The sequence below is a fragment of the Heterodontus francisci genome, chromosome 3 (assembly GCF_036365525.1).
Source record: "Heterodontus francisci isolate sHetFra1 chromosome 3, sHetFra1.hap1, whole genome shotgun sequence".
Classification (NCBI taxonomy): Eukaryota; Metazoa; Chordata; class Chondrichthyes; order Heterodontiformes; family Heterodontidae; genus Heterodontus; species Heterodontus francisci.
In genome coordinates this window covers 85,151,502-85,173,253 of record NC_090373.1, presented here as the reverse complement: position 1 = coordinate 85,173,253, position 21,752 = coordinate 85,151,502, and the positions used below count along the sequence as shown (strand labels likewise).

The 21,752-nt window shown below is 41.6% G+C and overlaps 1 protein-coding gene across 2 annotated transcripts in view; it reads right to left on the bottom strand.

Annotated features, from left to right (window-relative positions):
• The window catches only part of LOC137357734 (exostosin-1-like), an 813,195-nt gene extending 807,850 nt beyond the window's left edge, over positions 1–5,345 (bottom strand). Inside the window, exons 1-2 of one of the 2 annotated variants that reach the window (XM_068024074.1) lie at positions 4,476–5,345; positions 2,676–3,692 (exon numbers count right to left, since the gene is read on the bottom strand). In XM_068024074.1, the coding sequence (XP_067880175.1) occupies positions 2,676–3,673 (998 nt within the window). In that variant the 5' untranslated portion in view covers positions 3,674–3,692; positions 4,476–5,345. The remainder of the gene's footprint in view (positions 1–2,675; positions 3,693–4,475) is intronic. The other variant, XM_068024075.1, reaches the window with a different exon arrangement.
• Positions 5,346–21,752: the final 16,407 nt, after the last annotated feature.

Genomic DNA, 21,752 nt, shown 5'->3' with positions numbered 1-21,752 from the left:
CCCGAATCCAGTGATCACTTTCCTGCCCCCGCACCTCCAAATTAGCCTTAGGCCTCTACACCAGTCAAAATTGGCTAAGGTCCAACAGGCCAGCTATATCATGGCATCTAGTTGACAACCAAAGTTTGCCAAATTATGATGATGAAGCCAGGGCACAAATTTAGGGCATTTCTTGCTCTGGCGTTCTGTCATTGTGTGCCACTGGAATCATGTTGGATTTCATGCAGTATGAATTTAAGCCCTAGTAAGCTGTTTAGATGGAAGGAGAAAGTTACAAAGGAAATAAACAGATTACATGAGTGTGAAAAATTGTGGCAGATGACATTCAATGTGTGGAAGTTTGAAATAATCCACTTTTTATCAGAGAAAGGCAAATTGGAATATTTTCTTAATCAGGAGAGACTAGGAACTATGGTGGAACAAAAAGATTTACATACTAATGTGTACAATCACTAAAAGCTAATGCATGGGTACAAAAAGCAAACAAAAAGGCTAATGGAATGCTGGCCCTTATTTAAAGGTGTTTAGAATACAACAGTGAGGAAGTGATTCAGTTGTCCCAAGCCTTAGTCAGATACCATCTGGAGTATTGCTTTCAGTTTTGCGCACCAAACCTCAGGGAAGAATTATTGGCCTTGGAAAGGATACAACAAAGTTTTAACAGAATTTAAAGATTTAAATTATAAGGACAGGTTGCATAAACCTGGCTTGTATTCCCTCGAGTTTAAAAGATTGAGGGGTGATCTTATTAGGTCTTCAAAATGTTAAAGTGACTCAAGAAGGTAGATACAGAGAAACTATTTTCTATTGTGGGGATATCCAGAACAAAGGGCATAATCAGTTAGGACAGAAATCAGAAAGCACTTTTTCACACAAAAGTAGAGGGAATTAGGAACTTTCTCTCCACCCTTCCTCTACCCAAAGGGCTGGTGATGCTGTGATAATTCTAATTTTCAAGACACATATCAGTAGATTGTTGTTAGGTAAGGCCATCAAAGGAGATGGAAGAAAAAAAGTGAGGTAAATGGAGTTGAGGTAGAGATCAGTATGACCTAACAAAATGGCAGAACAGGCTCAGGGCCGAATGGCCTACTGCAGTTCATGTGTCCCTATTAGTGATCACCCTGTTGGGAGATTTGCTTAGGTACCATTCAATTCCTAATATTTACATATCCAATGGAAACATTTCTACCCAATTTCTGCAATTCATCCAAACGTGGATATTTAAACAAATGCAACAGCCAGAGCTTAATCTACATATTGTTAAGTATTTTGTGATAACCACTGGTCAGTGATTTTCCTTAGTTTTTCTATTAGCATAAACATTACACCAGTAAGCACTGCATCTAGTGACAATGATTGACATTCTTTCGGCCATGTTAGGTTGAGCAATCAGCCCATACATGAAGTGGTTTTCCAACTGTTGGGCTATAAAGCCACACAGAAAGTTACAAATTGTGACACTTCCTAACACCAAACAACTGCAAACGTATCTAGTTGCTTGACTGCAGTGCAATTTTCATGGCACAACGTAAACTAGTTAAGAAGATTCTATAACACCAACAACTAATGAACACAACAACTTACATTTATATAGTGGATTAACATAGTAAAACATCCCAAGGTGCTTTTAACAAGAGTGATATCAATAAAAAACATTTCTGACATTTTTGACACCAAGCCGTAGAAGGAAAAATCAGGAAAGATGAACAGAAGTTCGATCAGAGAGGTGGGTTTTCAGAAGTGCCTTAAAAGATGAGAGAGAGATGGAGAGGCTTTGAGGTTTAGGAAGGGAATTCCAGAGTTTATCGTCAAGGCAACCGAAAGCCCGGCCAATAGTGGAGCGATTAAAACAGGGATGCACAGGAGGCCAGAATTGGAGCAGCGCAGAGATCTCGAAAGCTTGTAGGGCTGGAGGAAACTACACAGATAGGGAGGGGTGACACAACGGAGGATTTGAAAACTAGGATGAGGATTTTTAAACTTAGGCATTGTCAGACAGGGAGGTCAGGAAGCACAGGAGTGATGAGTGAATGAGATTTGGTCCACATTAAGATATGGGCAGCAGAGCCTTGGATGAGCATAAAATTAGTATTAGGGTGGAAGATGGGAGACGGGCCAGAAGAGCATTGAAATAGTCAAGTCTGGAGGTAACAAATGCATGGATAAACAATGATAAGCACAACATAAATGATCAGAATTGTTACCCATGTGATTGGTGTCTACTCAACCAAAATGTTTGCCCCATGATATAAGTGCCCTATTAAAAGATTTCAACTGTGTTTATGAACTTATGATTGTTATTTTATTTCATACCAAAGTCAAGCATTATACTCCCTGACATATTCACTACTGTATAAGTGTAAGCAATCTTTCAAGTGACAATTTATAATGCACTTGGAGAATACCAGATTATTTTCCAAAACTGATTTAAAATATACTTGTAACCATGTGCAGTACATTTTCTGTATATCCATCAAAAACAACAACTGACAATATATGAAGAAACATCAACAATGTGTACTCTTCATTAAAAAAAATCATTGTTGATAATTGTATTCAGTGCATGAACATATACTATACAGGAATGGCAGCAAAAGCACTTCCACCGGATTCTTATCAATTGCAGTAACATCTGCCACAATAGAATCAAAGTATAAAAACTGGTTACTTACTTTTCATATTCCTCGTTATCTTTATCGCACCTGGCATCTTTGTGTTTTTCCCAGTCCTTCCCATGTTTACAAGTAGTTAACAAAATAATATCTTCTCCATTATTTACATGATACAAGGCATTTCTGGTTTCTGACCCAATGCCAGTTAAGTATCGTTTACCTTTAAAAACCAACAAGTATTTTCTTGTGGGTGGCACATTGTTATACATAAGCCAGCCTCTCTCACCTCCTTTTTGAGCATGCTCTTTGGAAAACAAAGGGATGGACACATCGAAATTCGATCGGAAGTTATCCATACTGATACTGGCTTTGGCTAACATAGCCTGCCCGATATCAAACCCTAAATCTTCCGTATAATCAGGCCAGGTCCCTGAATACAGATTGAATATAAGATGATTTCTCCCATTATTCCACAGTGGGAGGCTTTGAATTTTGGCTTTTACGTTATGAACATATTGAAATGAAAGTTGATCTCTATCCAAGGTATCGATGCTGAGGACAAACAAACATGCTTGTCTCGGATCTGATGTATAATATCTCGAATCCTCAATAGTAGTAAGGATTTTCTGGTAACTTTCAGAAATCTTCTCCCCCTTTTGAAGTGGATAGATGTACACTTTGAATCCGTTCCTTTGGCAGAGAGAGGAATCAAAACAAGTCTCCATCCTGCATTTTCGATTCTTGTAAACGTTTGCCTTGATCTCTCTCCTCTCCCTTGGAGAAAGTCCAGGGTTGAGGCCAAGGTGGGTTCCTTCCTCTTCGTTATTTCGCCCATCCTCCGAGCTGAAATAGCTGCTCAAGAGGTTAATCCACACGGGCCAGCGGCGTCTGACTGGGGGTGAACCCTGATTTCTGAGGTCGTAGTGAAGATGGTCGGGTGACAATGATGATGAAGGTAAATTTGGGGGCAACTGTCGGAACCGCGTTCCTCCCAGGTAGAAAAGCAGCAAAAGACAGGCGCCCAATGACACTAGAAGATACCTTTTCTTGGCCTGCATGTGGACGAGCGGGGGGCCGCTAGAAATGCACAAAAAAGGATGGGAAGGGGGTGGGGGAGAGGGAGAAAAACACAGATTCCACTTAGAGTTCGGTAACCCCACATAATATAATAGACAAAAAAACTGGTCAACTAAATCAAAAACTCTCACTTGAAAAATCAATTAAGTTTCAATGGCAAAGATTTCTAGAAAGTTAAAGAAAGCTGACAGTAAAATGTCTGCCTTTCGAGGCTGATGTGACGGGAGAGTGAAGCCCTGTAGTTTGTGTGAGCTGCGGGTAAGGAAGGATGTTCACAGCACAGCCCCCGCTGGCCCAGGCTGGAGCAGAGCCACCGGTCCGCCTGTCGCCATGTTAAAGTGGTTGCCAGGGTGAGGAGCAGCTTTTCTGCTCCATCCTCTACTCTCACATAACCTGGCAAAAAGCTCGGAAACCTGGCACTTTCACTGCCACACATCCCGGAATAGTGAATGCCAGGCGGCGGCAGCAGCAGCAGCAGTGGTCAGCAGTGAGAATCACTGTCATATTACTTTAGGAATATAAACACAGCTCCATGTGCTTTAAATCGGCTTCGTGGTGTGTCTGGGGAGGTTCCCCATCAAAAAAATCTTCATGTCAGCACAAATACTGACATTTAAACAAGAAAAAAATTAATGAGCACACCATACATTAACTTATAAAGACATGTCATAAAATAAAACTATTTATGGCTTGGAGTTGGAAACGCAGTCCCTGCTGTTTAAGGCATGTATGTCAATTTTATTAACTATTACTACATTTATAACTGTAATTATTATCGGGTACCTGGATCTTGTCTGGGAGTTACCGTGCACGAACCTGTCATCAGGAACAACTTTTTCCTTTTTTCATTCTTTTACTCTTTGAGATGGTGATAGACATCCTGCGTACATTTGTGTGTGTTTCATAATTACTTCTGTTGCTGAGATCCTTTTCACGGGACTGTCATCTGGAATGATCAGTGTCCTTGATTTTATTTATTTTTAATTATTCAAAGCTGTCGTCTAGTCAGCGGAGAAGCCAAGGTCACCATCCGAAGAGGAAACACATTATTTTCTTTACGAGCAGATTTATCGTGAGGAAATAAAGTTTCCCGGTCCACCGTCAGTCGTCAATGAGTAAAGTCTGCATTTTATTAATAAAACAGTTGTGTGTGGGGGGTAGGGAAAGTTCTACAAGGAGGAGGAATAAAAGAATCGCTGCTTTTTTTTTTGAAAGCAAAGCAACTCCTTCAACTTTCGAAAACCTCGTCCGTTTTAAACAACCCCTGCCATCCCTTTTACAGAGTGTGCGAGTAAATAGCTCAAGTAAATGTTCACACAGTGAAAGATGTGTGAAAGAGCACAGACATCCATCAGCGCCAATTCCCTGAACGAGATGCTCTTCCTGGGGGCTCGGATGTGTTCAAGTGCAGGAGTCGCCGTTATATTCTCTCCATCTCTGTTAATTTCTTCCTGTCAATCTCTTTCCTTCACTGAAGCACAAGAGAACCAGATCCCCAATGCTGCGGACACTGACTCCTACAAGCTTTGCCTCCACGGTGTGTGCACAATTCCCTTGCTCTTTTGATGCTGAAACGGACATTTGTCCAGCTGTGTCTGAGTCTCGGAGGAGCCCTGCTTGCTTGCTCGCTCCCTCTCCCTGACTCCTTTAGCACCGGTTCCGGCCGCTTTTCCAACCGCCGTCTCCCTCTCGCGCTGATCTAATTCGATAGCAGCTTTCCCTCCCCGCCCCGTCTCGCCTTCCTTTGCTTTTCCATTGGTTGAAATGGCCGCAGCCTCTGTGAAACTTCATTTGGTGATTCGACAATCGACACGTCAATCACTGCAAGTGCGAGGGCGGTTCTCGAGCCGCGCACGCGCGACGGGTTTCTGAGCCGCCGGGGAGCGCCATGACGTTACCCCTCCTCCCTCCCCTTGCGGTGTTAAAGGGGCAGGTGTGAACCTTTAAAGGTGAAGCGAAATAATGCTGCCCTATACAAACGAAGCATAATCGAGGATGCTGCAAATCTATAATAATAATACAGTTTTTGTCTGTCCAGATTGTTTTGATTGGTCGGATGTTGATCCAGTGAAATTTTGCATTTGTGGGAAGGCAGTTGGCTAAATAGATATTGTAACATTTACTGCAACAATAAGGTACCCGTGTGTACTGAGTGTAACAAACTCTGCCATCTGATTTACCCCCTCCACCACCACTGTGCCCCCCACCCTCAAATTCTTCTAATGAACGTAGGCTGCGAGATCAGAAAGTTTGAAGAGCAGGGCTCCCAGCTCTGTCTGGCCACATGCTCTTTGACACCATCCTCCCAACTCCCATACAAAGAACCTTACTCTTCTGTGAGCTTTGGTTGGTGCTAGCTGCTTTGAGGCATAGCTGCTCTGACATGGTGTCAACTGGAGCGTGTGAGTTACTTGCAGCTGCCAATGGTTGTAATGGTGGGGTGGGGGAGAAAAAGAATAACAAAAGATAAGGGGGGCCAACAACAAAGTTACCCTGGCTGGAGGGGAGCATGGCATGAGAGGGAAGGGTGGAATGGCAATTGGGGATGGCATAGGATAAAGGAGTGGGATGGGATGGGGATGCTATGATAGGGATGAAAGGAATGGGATGGGTATGGCATGAGAGGGATAGCATGGGAAGGATGGAATAGCATGGAATGGGGATTTAAAGAAGTACTGTTGCAATAAAGATACAAATTTCACTGCAAATGGTTTGGGGGTCTCTGCTAGTCTGAGATAAAAACAGAAAATGTTGAAATTCTCAGCAGGTCTGGTAGCATTTGTGAAGAGAAAAACAGAGTTCCCAATTCAGGTCAATGACCTTTCCTCAGAACTATTCAATGCAGTCTTGTGTAAACAAATCATCAGTGCTCAAAATCCAAATTTTAGCAATTATGAGTTCAATTGTAATTAATTATTTATAATTGAATCAGATTTCTAATTTACATAAATAACCTGGATTCAGGAACCCAATTCAAATGATACCAAATTAGGAGGGACAGTGGATTTGGAAGCAGCATCTCAAAAAATTATAGAATGAATTGGACAAGATAGGTCAGCTGTCAGAACATTGGCAGATGAAATTTAATGCAGAGAAATATAAACCATTAAACATAAGAAACAAAAGTAGATAATGAGAATATTCCAGGAATTTTACTGAAATATCTAACAATGAAGCTGAAAGAGTTTTAGGAGTCTTCATAGCCTCATTGCTAAACATGTCCAACAATGCAGAACAACAATCAATAAAACCAAAAATAAAATCAAAAAATGCTAGAAATACTCATCAGATCAGGCAGCATCAATAAAACCATTTGGATTTTGAACTACAAAACAAGAACAGTAGAATATAAGTCAGCAGAGACAGTGATCAAACTTTATAGTGCTCTGGTCAGACTGCATCTTCAATATTGCATTCTGTTCTGGTTGCCAAGAAAGAAGAGAGACATTAAAGCATTGAAGGTAGTGCAGGGAAAGGGCATTAGGCTGATTCCTATTAACAGGGGTCTGAGTTATGAGGAAAAGACTGGAGAAACCTAGGCAAGGAAGACATATGAGAAATAATCTTATAAAAGGTGTATAAAGAAGTTAAGAAGAAAATTTCTATAAATTCAACTGTAAGAGTAAAACAAGTGGGAACAGGTTCAAACTAGTGAAAGATAATTTTAGAACTGATAATAGTGTTGTGGAACTCAATCACCACATGAGGAGACTCAGGTACAGGTTTTGATCATTTATTCGAGTATATACAAGGAGAGGGGACAACTCAATCACCACAATAGGAAATTCTCCTTCACACAAAATAATTAACATGTGAAATAGAGGGATGAAATTTTCTGGGCCATTGGCGACAGGCTGGGAAATGGAAGGGTTGGCAAAATGGCAAGGGTAGGCGCGGGATTTCCTATTTTCTGTTCTAAAATTACCTCTCACTAGTTTGAACCTGTGCCCACTTGTTCTACTCTCACTGTTGAATTTATAGTAATTTTCTCATTAACTTCTTTATACTCCTAAGAATCTTGTATAATTCTATAAGATTATCCTGTGTATTCAAGAACTGACTCACTGTCTGAAAGGACAGAAGAATACCTTCCAGACTAAGAGATGTAATCAACGCCCATCCTGAGACCATCAGGAGACGCTTGTGAATTGAATGAGACTTTTCTAAAACAAAGAAGGCAATTGTCTTTACCCTCCTGAGAATGAATGTCTTACAACAATAAACCAGAATAGAGCTAATCAACCTAGACCCCCACCATATTTGGAGCAGGAACTGTGAGAAGTCATCTGGTGGGGCAGCCATGTTGGGCTCCTCTTAAAAATCTTTTAAAATACAGACTGGAAAAAAATGCAGCAAGCAGACCAGGCAGTACCATCGTGCCTTAAAAGAACTGGAATCTGTAACATCTTAAGGTCTCCGAACCTGTTCCTTTTCAAGTCCACCAGTACAGAAAACCAACCTCCTATTGATGAGACGACACGCAACGATCTTCATGTCCTACTGAAAATCCACCTCTTCAAGAAAATCCTGCAACAAACTTCAATATACGACTCTGGGCTATCAAATTAACCTACCTACACTTCAAGAGTGAAAATACCTTCTTCACCGCACCCGCATCAGATGCCTTTTACACAAGATGAGCCAAATCGCGTGACTTATGAACTATTCCTTTGTTTGCAATTTGAATGGTTTTCTTTCTCAAGTGTGTGTGTGTGAGCGATGAGTGAGCGACATAGCGTAAGACTTTTGGGTTGAATGTGTGAATAAAAATAATTCTCTTGAATCCCCATGAAAAGCATGCTGCTGGTTATTCATATTCATCAGGGGTTAAGAAACACACACATCTTCCTTTTCAAAATTACACTGATTACGGACAGTAAAGGGAAAAGACCTGAGGGTTTCAATTCTCTCTCAATTCTGTCTGTAACTTTATGTACGTGGATTGACAAATAAAATTAAAGCGACATAAAGAGGATATGCCATTTACAAATCCTGCAAATAGAAAGGGGGAAGGGTTCTCTGGGATTAATGATAGGAACATTCAGAAGCAAATTACCAGGGTGATCAAAGTGGCAAGAAGGTATTAAAAAAAGACAGCTGCAAAGGTAAAAAATAACAGTAAAAGATCTTTTGAAGAGTACTCACTATTGTTATATGTAAGCAAACATGGCATCCAATTTGTGTATACCAAAATTCTATAAACAGCAATGAGTTAATTAGTTTTGGCAATTTTTGTAGTGAGATAAATGTTGGCCCCTGCTCTTCTTTGAATATCACCATAGGATCATTTACATTCATCTGAACAGATTTCTAATTTATATCAATGACTTGAATTCAGAAACAATGAAAATTAGTAAAATTTGCAGGTGATACCAATCTAAATGGTCAAGGGCACAAAAATTAAATCAGAAATTATAGATTATGTTGAACAAATTAAGTATGTAGGCAGAAATATGGCAGAGGAAAATTAATATAGAAAAGTGGAATGTTTTCTTTCTTTTGGGCCTCCTTATCTCGAGAGACAATGGATACGCACCTGGAGGTGGTCAGCGGTTTATGAAGCAGCGCCTGGAGTGGCTATAAAGGCCAATTCTAGAGTGACAGGCTCTTCCACAGGTGCTGCAGAGAAATTTGTTTGTCGGGGCTGTTACACAGTTGGCTCTTCCCTTGCGCCTCTGTCTTTTTTCCTGCCAACTACTAAGTCTCTTCGACTCGCCACATTTTAGCCCTGTCTTTATGGCTGCCCGCCAGCTCTGGCGAACGCTGGCAACTGACTCCCACGACTTGTGATCAATGTCACAGGATTTCATGTCGCGTTTGCAGACGTCTTTAAAACGGAGACATGGACGGCCAGTGGGTCTGATACCAGTGGCGAGCACGCTGTACAATGTGTCTTTGGGGATCCTGCCATCTTCCATGAGGCTCACATGGCCAAGCCATCTCAAGCGCCGCTGACTCAGTAGTGTGTACAAGCTGGGGATGTTGGCTCCCTCGAGGACTTCTGTGTTGGAGATACGGTCCTGCCACCTGATGCCAAGTATTCTCCGGAGGCAGCGAAGATGGAATGAATTGAGACGTCGCTCTTGGCTGGCATCCATTGTCCAGGCCTCGCTGCCACAGAGCAAGGTACTGAGGACACAGGCCTGAGACACTCAGACTTTTGTGTTCCGTGTCAGTGCGCCATTTTCCCACACTCTCTTGGCCAGTCTGGACATAGCAGTGGAAGCCTTTCCCATGCGCTTGTTGATTTCTGCATCTAGAGACAGGTTACTGGTGATAGTTGAGCCTAGGTAGGTGAACTCTTGAACCACTTCCAGAGCGTGGTCGCCAATATTGATGGATGGAGCATTTCTGACGTCCTGCCCCATGATGTTCGTTTTCTTGAGGCTGATGGTTAGGCCAAATTCATTGCAGGCAGCCGCAAACCTGCTGATGAGACTCTGCAGGCACTCTTCAGTGTGAGATGTTAAAGCAGCATCGTCAGCAAAGAGGAGTTCCCTGATGAGGACTTTCCGTACTTTGGACTTCGCTCTTAGATGGGCAAGGTTGAACAACCTGCCCCCTGATCTTGTGTGGAGGAAAATTCCTTCTTCAGAGGACTTGAACGCATGTGAAAGCAGCAGGGAGAAGAAAATCCCAAAAAGTGTGGGAGCTGACGAGGTCAAAGGCTTTGGTGAGATCAATGAAAGCAATGTAGAGGGGCATCTGTTGTTCACGGCATTTTTCCTGTATCTGACGAAGGGAGAACAGCATGTCAACGGTCGATCTCTCTGCACGAAAGCCACACTGTGCCTCAGGGTAGACGCGCTTGGCCAGCTTCTGGAGCCTGTTCAGCGCGACTCGAGCAAAGACTTTCCCCACTATGCTGAGCAGGGAGATTCCACTGTAGTTGTTGCAGTCACCGCGGTCACCTTTGATTTTATAGAGGGTGATGATATTGGCATCGCGCATGTCCTGTGGTACTGCTCCCTCGTCCCAGCACAGAAAAGTGGAATGTATTGCACATAGAAAGGCAATTGGCCAACTCACTTTATGAATAGTCTTGAAATAGCTATGGATGAAAGTAAATAATACATAGGAGTTTTAGTAAAGATTCAGCGTTCTACACTTACAACCAATGCAGAGCAGTATACTGAACTATATAGTTAGCACAACAGCATAGAAGTCAGAGAAGACTGTGATTACTGTGCTCTGGCCAAATTGCACCTTGGATATTATGTTTATTCTGATCAATGAGAAATAGAGGAGACACTCAAGGTAGGGCAGAGAAGAGCCACGAGGCTGATTCCTAGTGCAAAAAGTATGAGTTATGAGGAAAGTCTGGAGAAATTTGGGTTTTTCAGCCTGAAAAGGAGATCAGTGAGGCATGTTATACTAGATTGCACTGTATACTAGAAAGTTAAGGTTATGGAAACAGTAAATCCAGAATATCAACTTTAAATTAAATTGTCAGAGTAGAAGAAGACAACAGAGGTTCAAACTAGAAAACGGTAAAGATTGACACCAGGAGGTTCTCCTTCATGTAAAGCATGATCAACAGTTGGAATGCAATTCCAAATAGGTGGGAGGAAGTTAAAACCCTGCAATAATTTCACGGGTACCGCAATGGGGACATTGTAGTGTCTTCCTGGATGGATGTGCTAAAAGTGCTCTGAATGCCTTTTATCATCTGCAATTACTTTGTGATATGGATAGTCTGCAACTTCCCCCATGTAGATTACCAAAAGTATCTTTCTTTCTTTTCTTTTGGGCCTCCTTATCTCGAGAGACAATGGATACGCGCCTGGAGGTGGTCAGTGGTTTGTGAAGCAGCGCCTGGAGTGGCTATAAAGGCCAATTCTGGAGTGACAGGCTCTTCCACAGGTGCTGCAGAGAAATTTGTTTGTTGGGGCTGTTGCACAGTTGGCTCTCCCCTTGCGCCTCTGTCTTTTTTCCTGCCAACTACTAAGTCTCTTCGACTCGCCACAATTTAGCCCTGTCTTTATGGCTGCCCGCCAGCTCTGGCGAATGCTGGCAACTGACTCCCACGACTTGTGATCAATGTCACACGATTTCATGTCGCGTTTGCAGACGTCTTTATAACGGAGACATGGACGGCCGGTGGGTCTGATACCAGTGGCGAGCTCGCTGTACAATGTGTCTTTGGGGATCCTGCCATCTTCCATGCGGCTCACATGGCCAAGCCATCTCAAGCGCCGCTGACTCAGTAGTGTGTATAAGCTGGGGATGTTGGCCGCTTCAAGGACTTCTGTGTTGGAGATATAGTCCTGCCACCTGATGCCAAGTATTCTCCGAAGGCAGCGAAGATGGAATGAATTGAGACGTCGCTCTTGGCTGGCATACGTTGTCCAGGCCTCGCTGCCGTAGAGCAAGGTACTGAGGACACAGGCCTGATACACTCGGACTTTTGTGTTCCGTGTCAGTGCGCCATTTTCCCACACTCTCTTGGCCAGTCTGAACATAGCAGTGGAAGCCTTACCCATGCGCTTGTTGATTTCTGCATCTAGAGACAGGTTACTGGTGATAGTTGAGCCTAGGTAGGTGAACTCTTGAACCACTTCCAGAGCGTGGTCGCCAATATTGATGGATGGAGCATTTCTGACATCCTGCCCCATGATGTTCGTTTTCTTGAGGCTGATGGTTAGGCCAAATTCATTGCAGGCAGACGCAAACCTGTCGATGAGACTCTGCAGGCATTCTTCAGTGTGAGATGTTAAAGCAGCATCGTCAGCAAAGAGGAGTTCTCTGATGAGGACTTTCCGTACTTTGGACTTCGCTCTTAGACGGGCAAGGTTGAACAACCTGCCCCCTGATCTTGTGTGGAGGAAAATTCCTTCTTCAGAGGATTTGAACGCATGTGAAAGCAGCAGGGAGAAGAAAATCCCAAAAAGTGTGGGTGCGAGAACACAGCCCTGTTTCACACCACTCAGGATAGGAAAGGGCTCTGATGAGGAGCCACCATGTTGAATTGTGCCTTTCATATTGTCATGGAATGAGGTGATGATACTTAGTAGCTTTGGTGGACATCCGATCTTTTCCAGTAGTCTGAAGAGACCACGTCTGCTGACGAGGTCAAAGGCTTTGGTGAGATCAATGAAAGCAATGTAGAGGGGCATCTGTTGTTCACGGCATTTCTCCTGTATCTGACGAAGGGAGAACAGCATGTCAATAGTCGATCTCTCTGCACGAAAGCCACACTGTGCCTCAGGGTAGACGCGCTCGGCCAGCTTCTGGAGCCTGTTCAGAGCGACTCGAGCAAAGACTTTCCCCACTATGCTGAGCAGGGAGATTCCACGGTAGTTGTTGCAGTCACCGCGGTCACCTTTGTTTTTATAGAGGGTGATGATGTTGGCATCGCGCATGTCCTGGGGTACTGCTCCCTCGTCCCAGCACAGGCATAGCAGTTCATGTAGTGCTGAGAGTATAGCAGGCTTGGCACTCTTGATTATTTCAGGGGTAATGCTGTCCTTCCCAGGGGCTTTTCCGCTGGCTAGGGAATCAATGGCATCACTGAGTTCCGATTTGGTTGGCTGTATGTCCAGCTCATCCATGACTGGTAGAGGCTGGGCTGCATTGAGGGCAGTCTCAGTGACAGCATTCTCCCTGGAGTACAGTTCTAGGTAGTGCTCAACCCAGCGGTCCATCTGTTTGCGTTGGTCAGTGATTATGTCCCCCGATTTAGATTTGAGGGGGGCGATCTTCTTGATTAATGCAGGATTAATGCAGATGTTGACAGAACAAGCCGTCCGCTTTTGTCAGATGTGGATTTGTGGAATAAAGTGAAATTGCCATATATTACGGTTTGTTATTTATCATTGATCTCAGCTGATTGTTTTGCGATTATGAATTTATTTGTATACGCAGGCAAATAATATTTGTGCAATTCATCAAATAATTGTCATTCATTTTATGCGCGTTATGACTCACAAAGTCAATTAAAGGTTTTAATAGTGCTCATATGTTACATAATTCTCTTTAACGTATGTCCTTAATGTGCTAATCAACACAACTCAATTAAAAATGGTTTGTATTCACTATATCTGCAACACATTTACCATTACAATTGTTTATATTTCAGTCACGTATATTGAATTTTTAAAGCAGTAATGACAAATAGGCTGGGCTTGATCTGCAATCGCAATTGAGTTCCATTTCATGCAAATAAGTAAAAATAATATTGCAATATATTTTTGACCATCTATAGGATCCAATCTTGCATTACCTGGATAACATCTGTACATAACTTCATGTGATACAGCAGTGCAGGAGCTTGGCAGACGCAGGGCTTTGCTGATCACGCCTGGGACTGCTGGCTTTGGACTGGATAGACTGAACCTTCAGCCTTGGAAACATTCAAACTGATCCTTTTCTTTTTGCACAAATGACAGTCATGCTTAATCATCATCTTATTGTGAACAAAAAAAAACATACTTGTTAATTGATATTCTACTGCTTTTCACTTTAGATCGAAGTGTAACTAATTATTAAGAAGACAAATATGAGGCTGCGCACGTTTATTCTACACATATATAGACATATTTTGTGGCTTCTTTATTTTGTGACTTCTATTATCGTCCTTAGAAGTGAAAATAACGTGGTTGCAAAGAAAGAATTTTGTATTTTTGAACAAGTTAATTAAAGTTATTTATGTATTTATTTTATTTACCCCTTTACTTATATGCGCACACTATCATGCAGACCCCCACCTGCCAAGAATGAGGCACAATAATTTTGTCATATGAACATTGATTTTAAACTATTGCTGGAGTGAAGAAAGGACTTGTTAAAAAAATCACACTTGGCTGGAAAGATATTTGCATACAAAGAAACACTGCTTGTGGAGACAAAGGACTATTCCCTGCTCCAACTAACCCCAAATGGATTCTGATCACCAGATATTGAAGGTGTAAGGAAGCGCATTCCAGGCCCTGCTAAGATGATACAATCCGCAGAGCCAGAGCTGGTTAAACCAGCTAGTCACATGACTAACCTGCTGGGAAACCTGTTTTTTTAAATTGTGCCACAGAGAAGGCAGTTTGAAACTTAAACTCAAACAAACAAGTCTCTCGCCTGGCTATCTCTCTCTCTCTTGCTTTCTCCTAAGCCACCAGACCCACGGAAGATACGTAAACCTCAAGAGAGAAAATACACCAACCTCGAAACAAGTTGAAGCGTGCATTGGGCCACAACGAATTGCAAGTCTGACCGGCAAGCAAAGACTACACAGCAAACTCAAAGGACAGTAAAATAGAAACCTGTCTATTGCTTCAAACTTTTCCCCTTTATTCTTTTCATCTTTTTCTGTCTATATCTGTGTGTGTGTTTATCACCTATGCATGCTAGTGTGGTCGTGTCGCATATTTGTAGTCGGTAACCGGATTAGAGTTTAAGATTAATAAACCTCTACCTTTCTTGTTTAAAATCTAATAAAACCTGTCTGAATTGATTTCTTTGCCTTACAATTGGAAAGCAATGAACAAGGATTCACTAAGGGGGAGCTAAAACGCGTGTTTTTTAAAAAAAAATTAAACCCTGTTACTGTTAAACCAGGCAAAGGCTGAGAAGGAATCCCTTGGACCTTATCACCTGGCCGTAACACACATCCTATATAAGCGCATTCCTTCAATTTTAACGCTGAAATTACATTTTGTGTAGTTACTTGAAAGTCAATTAAGCAGAAAGCAAGAAACTATTTTTGTTTAAATAAAATAATTATGAGAGGCATGAGATTGCATTTCTTCGTAACATTAAAAACTCCATGTCTGCAGAATCTCGAGATAAAAATAGCTTTTGTTGTGCTTCCTCGCAAAGCATTTATCGACATTGCTTTCTTCAGAGCAATCCCTAGCTACAGCGATCGCACAGTAGTTTTTATAACCATTTAATAATAAATACCGTAAACCGATGAGTAATTTGTTATATATTAATCGAATTCGCCCGTGAGACGAGTCTCCTGGGAGTGTTGCACAATACAGCAGAGAACCTAATGCATGTTGTACATGGCAAACATTATTAAAACATAATGTTATTTTTATATCATCCTTGAGATGCAAATTTTCTAACTCCAGGGCAGTACAGTAATGCCACTCTCAGTAATAAATCCGAACATACATGACAGAACTTTTATTTTGTTTCTGTGTAAATAGCATTTTTGCAGCTTCGCAACTGTGAATTTTCAAGGAACAGAAATCTGTTAAGTGGGTTTCGAAGTAATGTGGACAGGATATTGTCTTTTTACGTTTTGTAATAATACTATGCATTCTTGTTATATATCAGTTTGAAAATGTGCTTTTTGTAATATCAGTTTGTTTAAAAATATCCAATCTTTTTCGAACCAGTTGAGTGAATTTATTCACATAAAGCGACATCTAGTGGTTTAACTGGCTGCTAAAAGGTTAATAAAATTTTGAAAAGTTAAACATTTCATTATTAAACGTGGAACCGCTGGTTTCTTCATTACGGCGCGCTCGCACACAAACACAAATGTCCATCATGGAGAATAGACTGTACACTGAAAAAGGTGTATCTAGCCCCATACAATTTATTTATCTTTCAATATTTTGAAAATAAATAATTTAATGCTGTCCGCAGGACATTATCTAAGTTTATATACATATGTAAAATTATATTTGACCCGCTATTAATATCCAAAAGGGAGTATTTTGCTTTGATTTCTCGGGGAAACAATCTTAAATCATTCACTATGAAATTTAATAACACAAAATTAAATATTTTATTTCAGTGATCAAGATTAAGATACCATTGGGTGATTCAACTCATTTTGTATTGCGCGGAGAGATAGAGAGCTAATTAAAGCATGAGATAACTGTTTTAATTAGCTTATGGTGGAAGTTCTATGTTGACAGACGTCTCATGTCTGCCTTATTATGCTACTACAAATCAGCTTCAGTTGCCATTATCAGCAAACCCTCCATTTCATTTCAAGTACTATTTATCAGGACATGTGTTGTTAGTGCTACAGAGTATTAGAATATTTGCTCAGTTAATTTCCTATATAACGTGTTCCTGATCTCAACCATGTCATCAAGAGACCACACAAGAAGTGGTGAAATCAGCGTGCAGGTTACTTTGGGCCATCCCTTTGATATTCCAAGAGGTCAGGTCAGAAGAAGCATTGGCAAGAAAGAATTGTGTGTATAGAGCACCTTTCAAGATCTCAGGATGTCCCATAGCACTTTATAGCCAACGTAAGTTCGAAGTGCAGTCATTGCTGTAATGTAGGAAACATGCAGGCAATTTATGCAAAGCAAGGTCCTACAGACAGCAACAAGATAATGACCAGATAATCTGTTTTAGTGATCTTAGTTGATGGATATACATTGGACAGGATACCAGGAGAACTCCCCATCTCTTCTTCGAATAGTGCCATGAGATCTTTTATCTCCACCTGATAGGGAAGCTCAGGCTTTGGTTTGACATCTCATCTAAAAGACAGCACCTGCAACAGTGCAGCATTCCCAAAGTACTGCATTGATGTGTTAACTCAAGTGTTTGGATGGAACTTGAAGCTGCAATCTTCTGAGTCTGAGGTGTGAGTACTATCACTGAGTCAAGGCTGAAGCCTGAGATCAGACCATCTGTTACATTTTTTGACTGAGGAATGATAAAATGTAAGAATCATAGAATCTTACAGCATTGAAGGGGGCCATTCGGCCCATTAGCTTCTGTCGCTTCTTTGAAAGATTATCCATTAAGTCCCACTCTCCTGCTCTCCCCAGAGCTCTGCAAATCTTTCCTTTTCAAGTATATGTCTGTCATGCAGGGCCCCACCTGCCAAGAATGAAGCACATTATTTCGCCATATGAACATTGATTTTTCAACTGTTACTGGAGTAAAGAAAAAACTTGCTTTTTAAAAGAAAGCAACACCAGACCCTTGACTGGAAAGATATTTTCATATTTACAGACAGTGCTTAAGAGGGACAAAAGACCATTCCCTGATACATTCAATCCACAATGGATTTTTGATTACCAGATTTTGAAGGTGGAGGAGCTAGCATTCCAGGTTGACTGCTACGATGGCTGAATACACAAACAAAAGTGGTCAGACCAGTTTAGTCACATGACTAACTGATGTTGAACTTGCCACAGAGAATTTGAACTCGCCACAGAGAATTTGAACTCAGAAAGCTGTTTGCTCCTGGACTGAGAAGACCTCTCTCCTGTCTTCTCTCATTTCTCTCACCAGCTTCGGAAGCCATTGAAGACTTCTGAACCCCGAGAGAGAAAAGTCTCCTATTTAAGAACAAAGAACAAAGAACAGTACAGCACAGGAACAGGCCATTCGGCCCTCCAAGCCTGCGCTGATCTTGATGCCTGCCTAAACTAAAACCTTCTGCACTTCCGGGGACCGTATCCCTCTATTCCCATCCTATTCATGTATTTGTCAAGATGCCTCTTAAACGTCGCTATCGTACCTGCTTCCACCACCTCCCCCGGCAGCAAGTTCCAGGCACTCACCACCCTCTGTGTAAAGAACTTACCTCGCACATCCCCTCTAAACTTTGCCCCTCTCACCTTAAACCTATGTCCCCTAGTAACTGACTCTTCCACCCTGGGAAAAGGCTTCCGACTATCCACTCTGTCCATGCCGCTCATAACTTTGTAAACCTCTATCATGTCGTCCCTCCACCTCCGTCGTTCCAGTGAAAACAATCCGAGTTTATCCAACCTCTCCTCATAGCTAATGCCCTTCAGACCAGGCAACATCCTGGTAAACCTCTCCAAAGCCTCCACGTCCTTCTGGTAGTGTGGCGACCAGAATTGCACGCAATATTCTAAGTGTGGCCTAACTAAAGTTCTGTATAGCTGCAGCATGACTTGCCAATTTCTATACTCTATGCCCCGACCGATGAAGGCAAGCATGCCGTATGCCTTCTTGACTACCTTATCCACCTGCGTTGCAACTTTCAGTGACCTGTGGACCTGTACGTCCAGATCTCTCTTCCTGTCAATATTCCTAAGGGTTCTGCCATTTACTGTAGACTTCCCACCTGCATTAGACCTTACAAAATGCATTAAGATTTAAGAACAAGATTTAAGAAGAATACCGGGCCACAACAAAAAGCAAAATCTACCTACAAGCAAGAACAATAGTGAGCTCGAAGCACAGCAACAAAAACCCCTCTTCGGAGATTGCCACAAATCTCTCCACTATTTTTCTTCTGCTCTTTTCTGTCTCTAGTTGCATGTGCGTATCGCATATGCATGCTAGAATGGGGTGCGTCGTGTATCCGTAGGCATTAACTGAATTAGAGTTTAAGTTTAAGTTTTAATAAATTTCACATTTCTTCTTTAAACTTAAGAAAGCCGGTTTGTGCTCATTTCTTTGCCTTATAATTGGAAAGCGGTGAACAAGGATTCACCAAGGAGGAGCTCAAAACACGGTGTGTTTAAAAAATTAAATCCTGTTACAGTAAGACCAGGTGAAAGCTGAAAGGGACCCCTAGACACCTTTCTCACCTGGTCGTAACAATGCCCATTTACCTTTTGAAAGTTACTATTGAATCTGCTTCCACCAACCTATCAGAAAGTGCATTCCAGATCATACAACCTGCTGCAGAAAAACATTTCTCCTCATCTTCCCCACTGGCTTTGCCAATTATTTTAAATTTGTGTCCTCTGTTTATGGACCCACCTGCTAGAGGAAACAGTTTCTCCTGATTTACTCTATTAAAACCCTTCATAAATTTTGAAAACATCTAGTAAACCTTCCCTTAATATTCTCTGCTCTAAGCAGAGCAACCTTAACGTGTCTAGTTTCTCCAAATAACAATGTGAAAAACGTTGCCCATCTCACAAGGTTTAGTTTCTGAATTTCTGTTGAAGTCCTTCCTTGATTCAAAATAGCATTGGCATATTGAACACCCACAGATGATGCATTTTCCCTATAAATGGAAGTGACACATAATTATAAGGAGAGTTGCAATTATAGTGATGCTGCTTAAGATTCTAGAAGCGTTAACAAATAAACAGAATGGCCTCTTCCTGTACTAAAAATCTCTGTGATACTCAAGAACTTGACAACAGTAATGTAGCATATGATTTACAAATTAAGGAAACCTAACAAAATATTGTAAATTTTTAACAGGAAACTTCCACAAAGTCAAGACCAATATTCATAGAATCATAGAATAGTACAGCACAGAAGGAGGCCATTCAGCCTATCATGTCTGCACTGACTCTTTCAAAGAGCAACCAGTTAGTCCCATTCTCTGGCTCTTTGCCCATATCCCTGCAATTGTTTCTTCTTCAAATATGTCTCCAATTCCCTTTTGAAGGCTTCTATTGAATTTATATCCACCATCCTATCAGGCAGTGCATTTTAAATCCTAAAGACCTGTGTTAAAAAGATTTCCCTCATGTCATCTCCTTTGCCAATCACCATAAATCTACCATCTAAATAATTAATACCTGCCCATTTACCACTTCTCTCCTCACTATCCAAGGTCCCAAACACTCCTTTCAGGTGAAGCAGTGATTTACTTGTATTTCTTTCAATGTAGTATACTGTATTTGCTGCTCACAATGTGGTCTCCTCTACATTAGGGAGACCAAACGCAGATTGGGTGACCGCTTTGTGGAACACCACCACTCAGTCCGTAAGCATGGCCCCAAGCTTCCGGTTGCTTGCTATTTCAACATCCACCACCAACCCCCCACCTTCCCCCCCACCGCCCCCGCTCTCATGCTCACATCTCTGTCCTGGGCTTGCTGCAGTGTTCCAGGGAACATCAACGCAAGCTCGAGGAACAGCATCTCATTTACCGATTAGGCACACTACAGCCTGCTGGACTGAACATTGAGTTCAATAATTTCAGAGCATGACAGGCACTCCCCCCCACACCCCCCTGCTTTTTATGTTTAGTTATTTTTTCTTTTTTTCTTTTTTCTTTTCTCTTTGGTTATTTTATTTTAGGTTTTTAGTGTGTTTCTACCGTGCCTATCCACTGTTTCTGGTTTTTTTTCAAAACATTTTTGTTCCATGACCTTCTGGGCAGTTATTCTCTGTGACCTTGTCCTATCAACACCTCTTTCGTTATCATTTGCCCCACTCCCCGCTTTACTTGCTTAAAATCTTTTACATTTCTAATATTTGTCAGTTCTGAAGAAGGGTCACTGACCCGAAACGTTAACTCTACTTCTCTCTGCACAGATGCTGCCAGACCTGCTGAGTATTTCCAGCATTTCTTGTTTTTATTTCAGATTTCCAGCATCCGCAGTATTTTGCTTTTATTTACCATAAATCTACCCTTTGGTTAGAGATCCTTCTGCCATAGGAAACAGTTCCTCTTCATTCATTCTACCTGAATACTTCATGATTTTAATCAAATCTGCTCTTAGCCTTCTCTGCTCTACGGAGAATGATGCCAGCATCACCAGTCTATTCTTGTAATTCCTCATTCCTTGAATCATTCGAGTAAATCTCTTCTGTATCCTCCCCAAGCCTCCACATACTTCCTAAAGTGTGGTGCCCAGAATTGGACACAATACTCCAGCTGGGGCCAAATCAGTGTTTTATATCGGTTTAACATAATTTCCTGGCTTTTATATTGTATGCCTCTATTTATAAAACCCAGGGTCTGATATGCTTAACTGTCTGGTTTGTTAACCTGTCCTGCCACCTTCAAAGATTTAGGTCTCTATCTTTTTGCACTCCTTTAAAATTGTGCCATTTAGTTTGCATAGTCTCTCCTCATTCTTCCTACCAAAATGTATCACCTCACACTTTTCTGGGTTGGATTTCATCTGCCATGTGTCCACCCATTCCACCAGTGTATCTATGTCTTCTTGAAGTCTATCATTATCTTCCTCAGTGTTTACTACAGTTGCAAATTTTGTGTCATCAACAAATTTCAAAGTTGTGTCCTGTACCCCAAGTCCAGTTCATTAATGTATATAAAAAATAGCTGTCATCCTAGTACTGAACCTTGGGGAATTCCGCTGTGATACCTCCCGCCAGTTCAAAAACAGCTTTTTACCAAAAGTCTGTTTTTTTATCCCTCAGCCAATTTTGTATCCATGCTGCTACTTCCCCTTT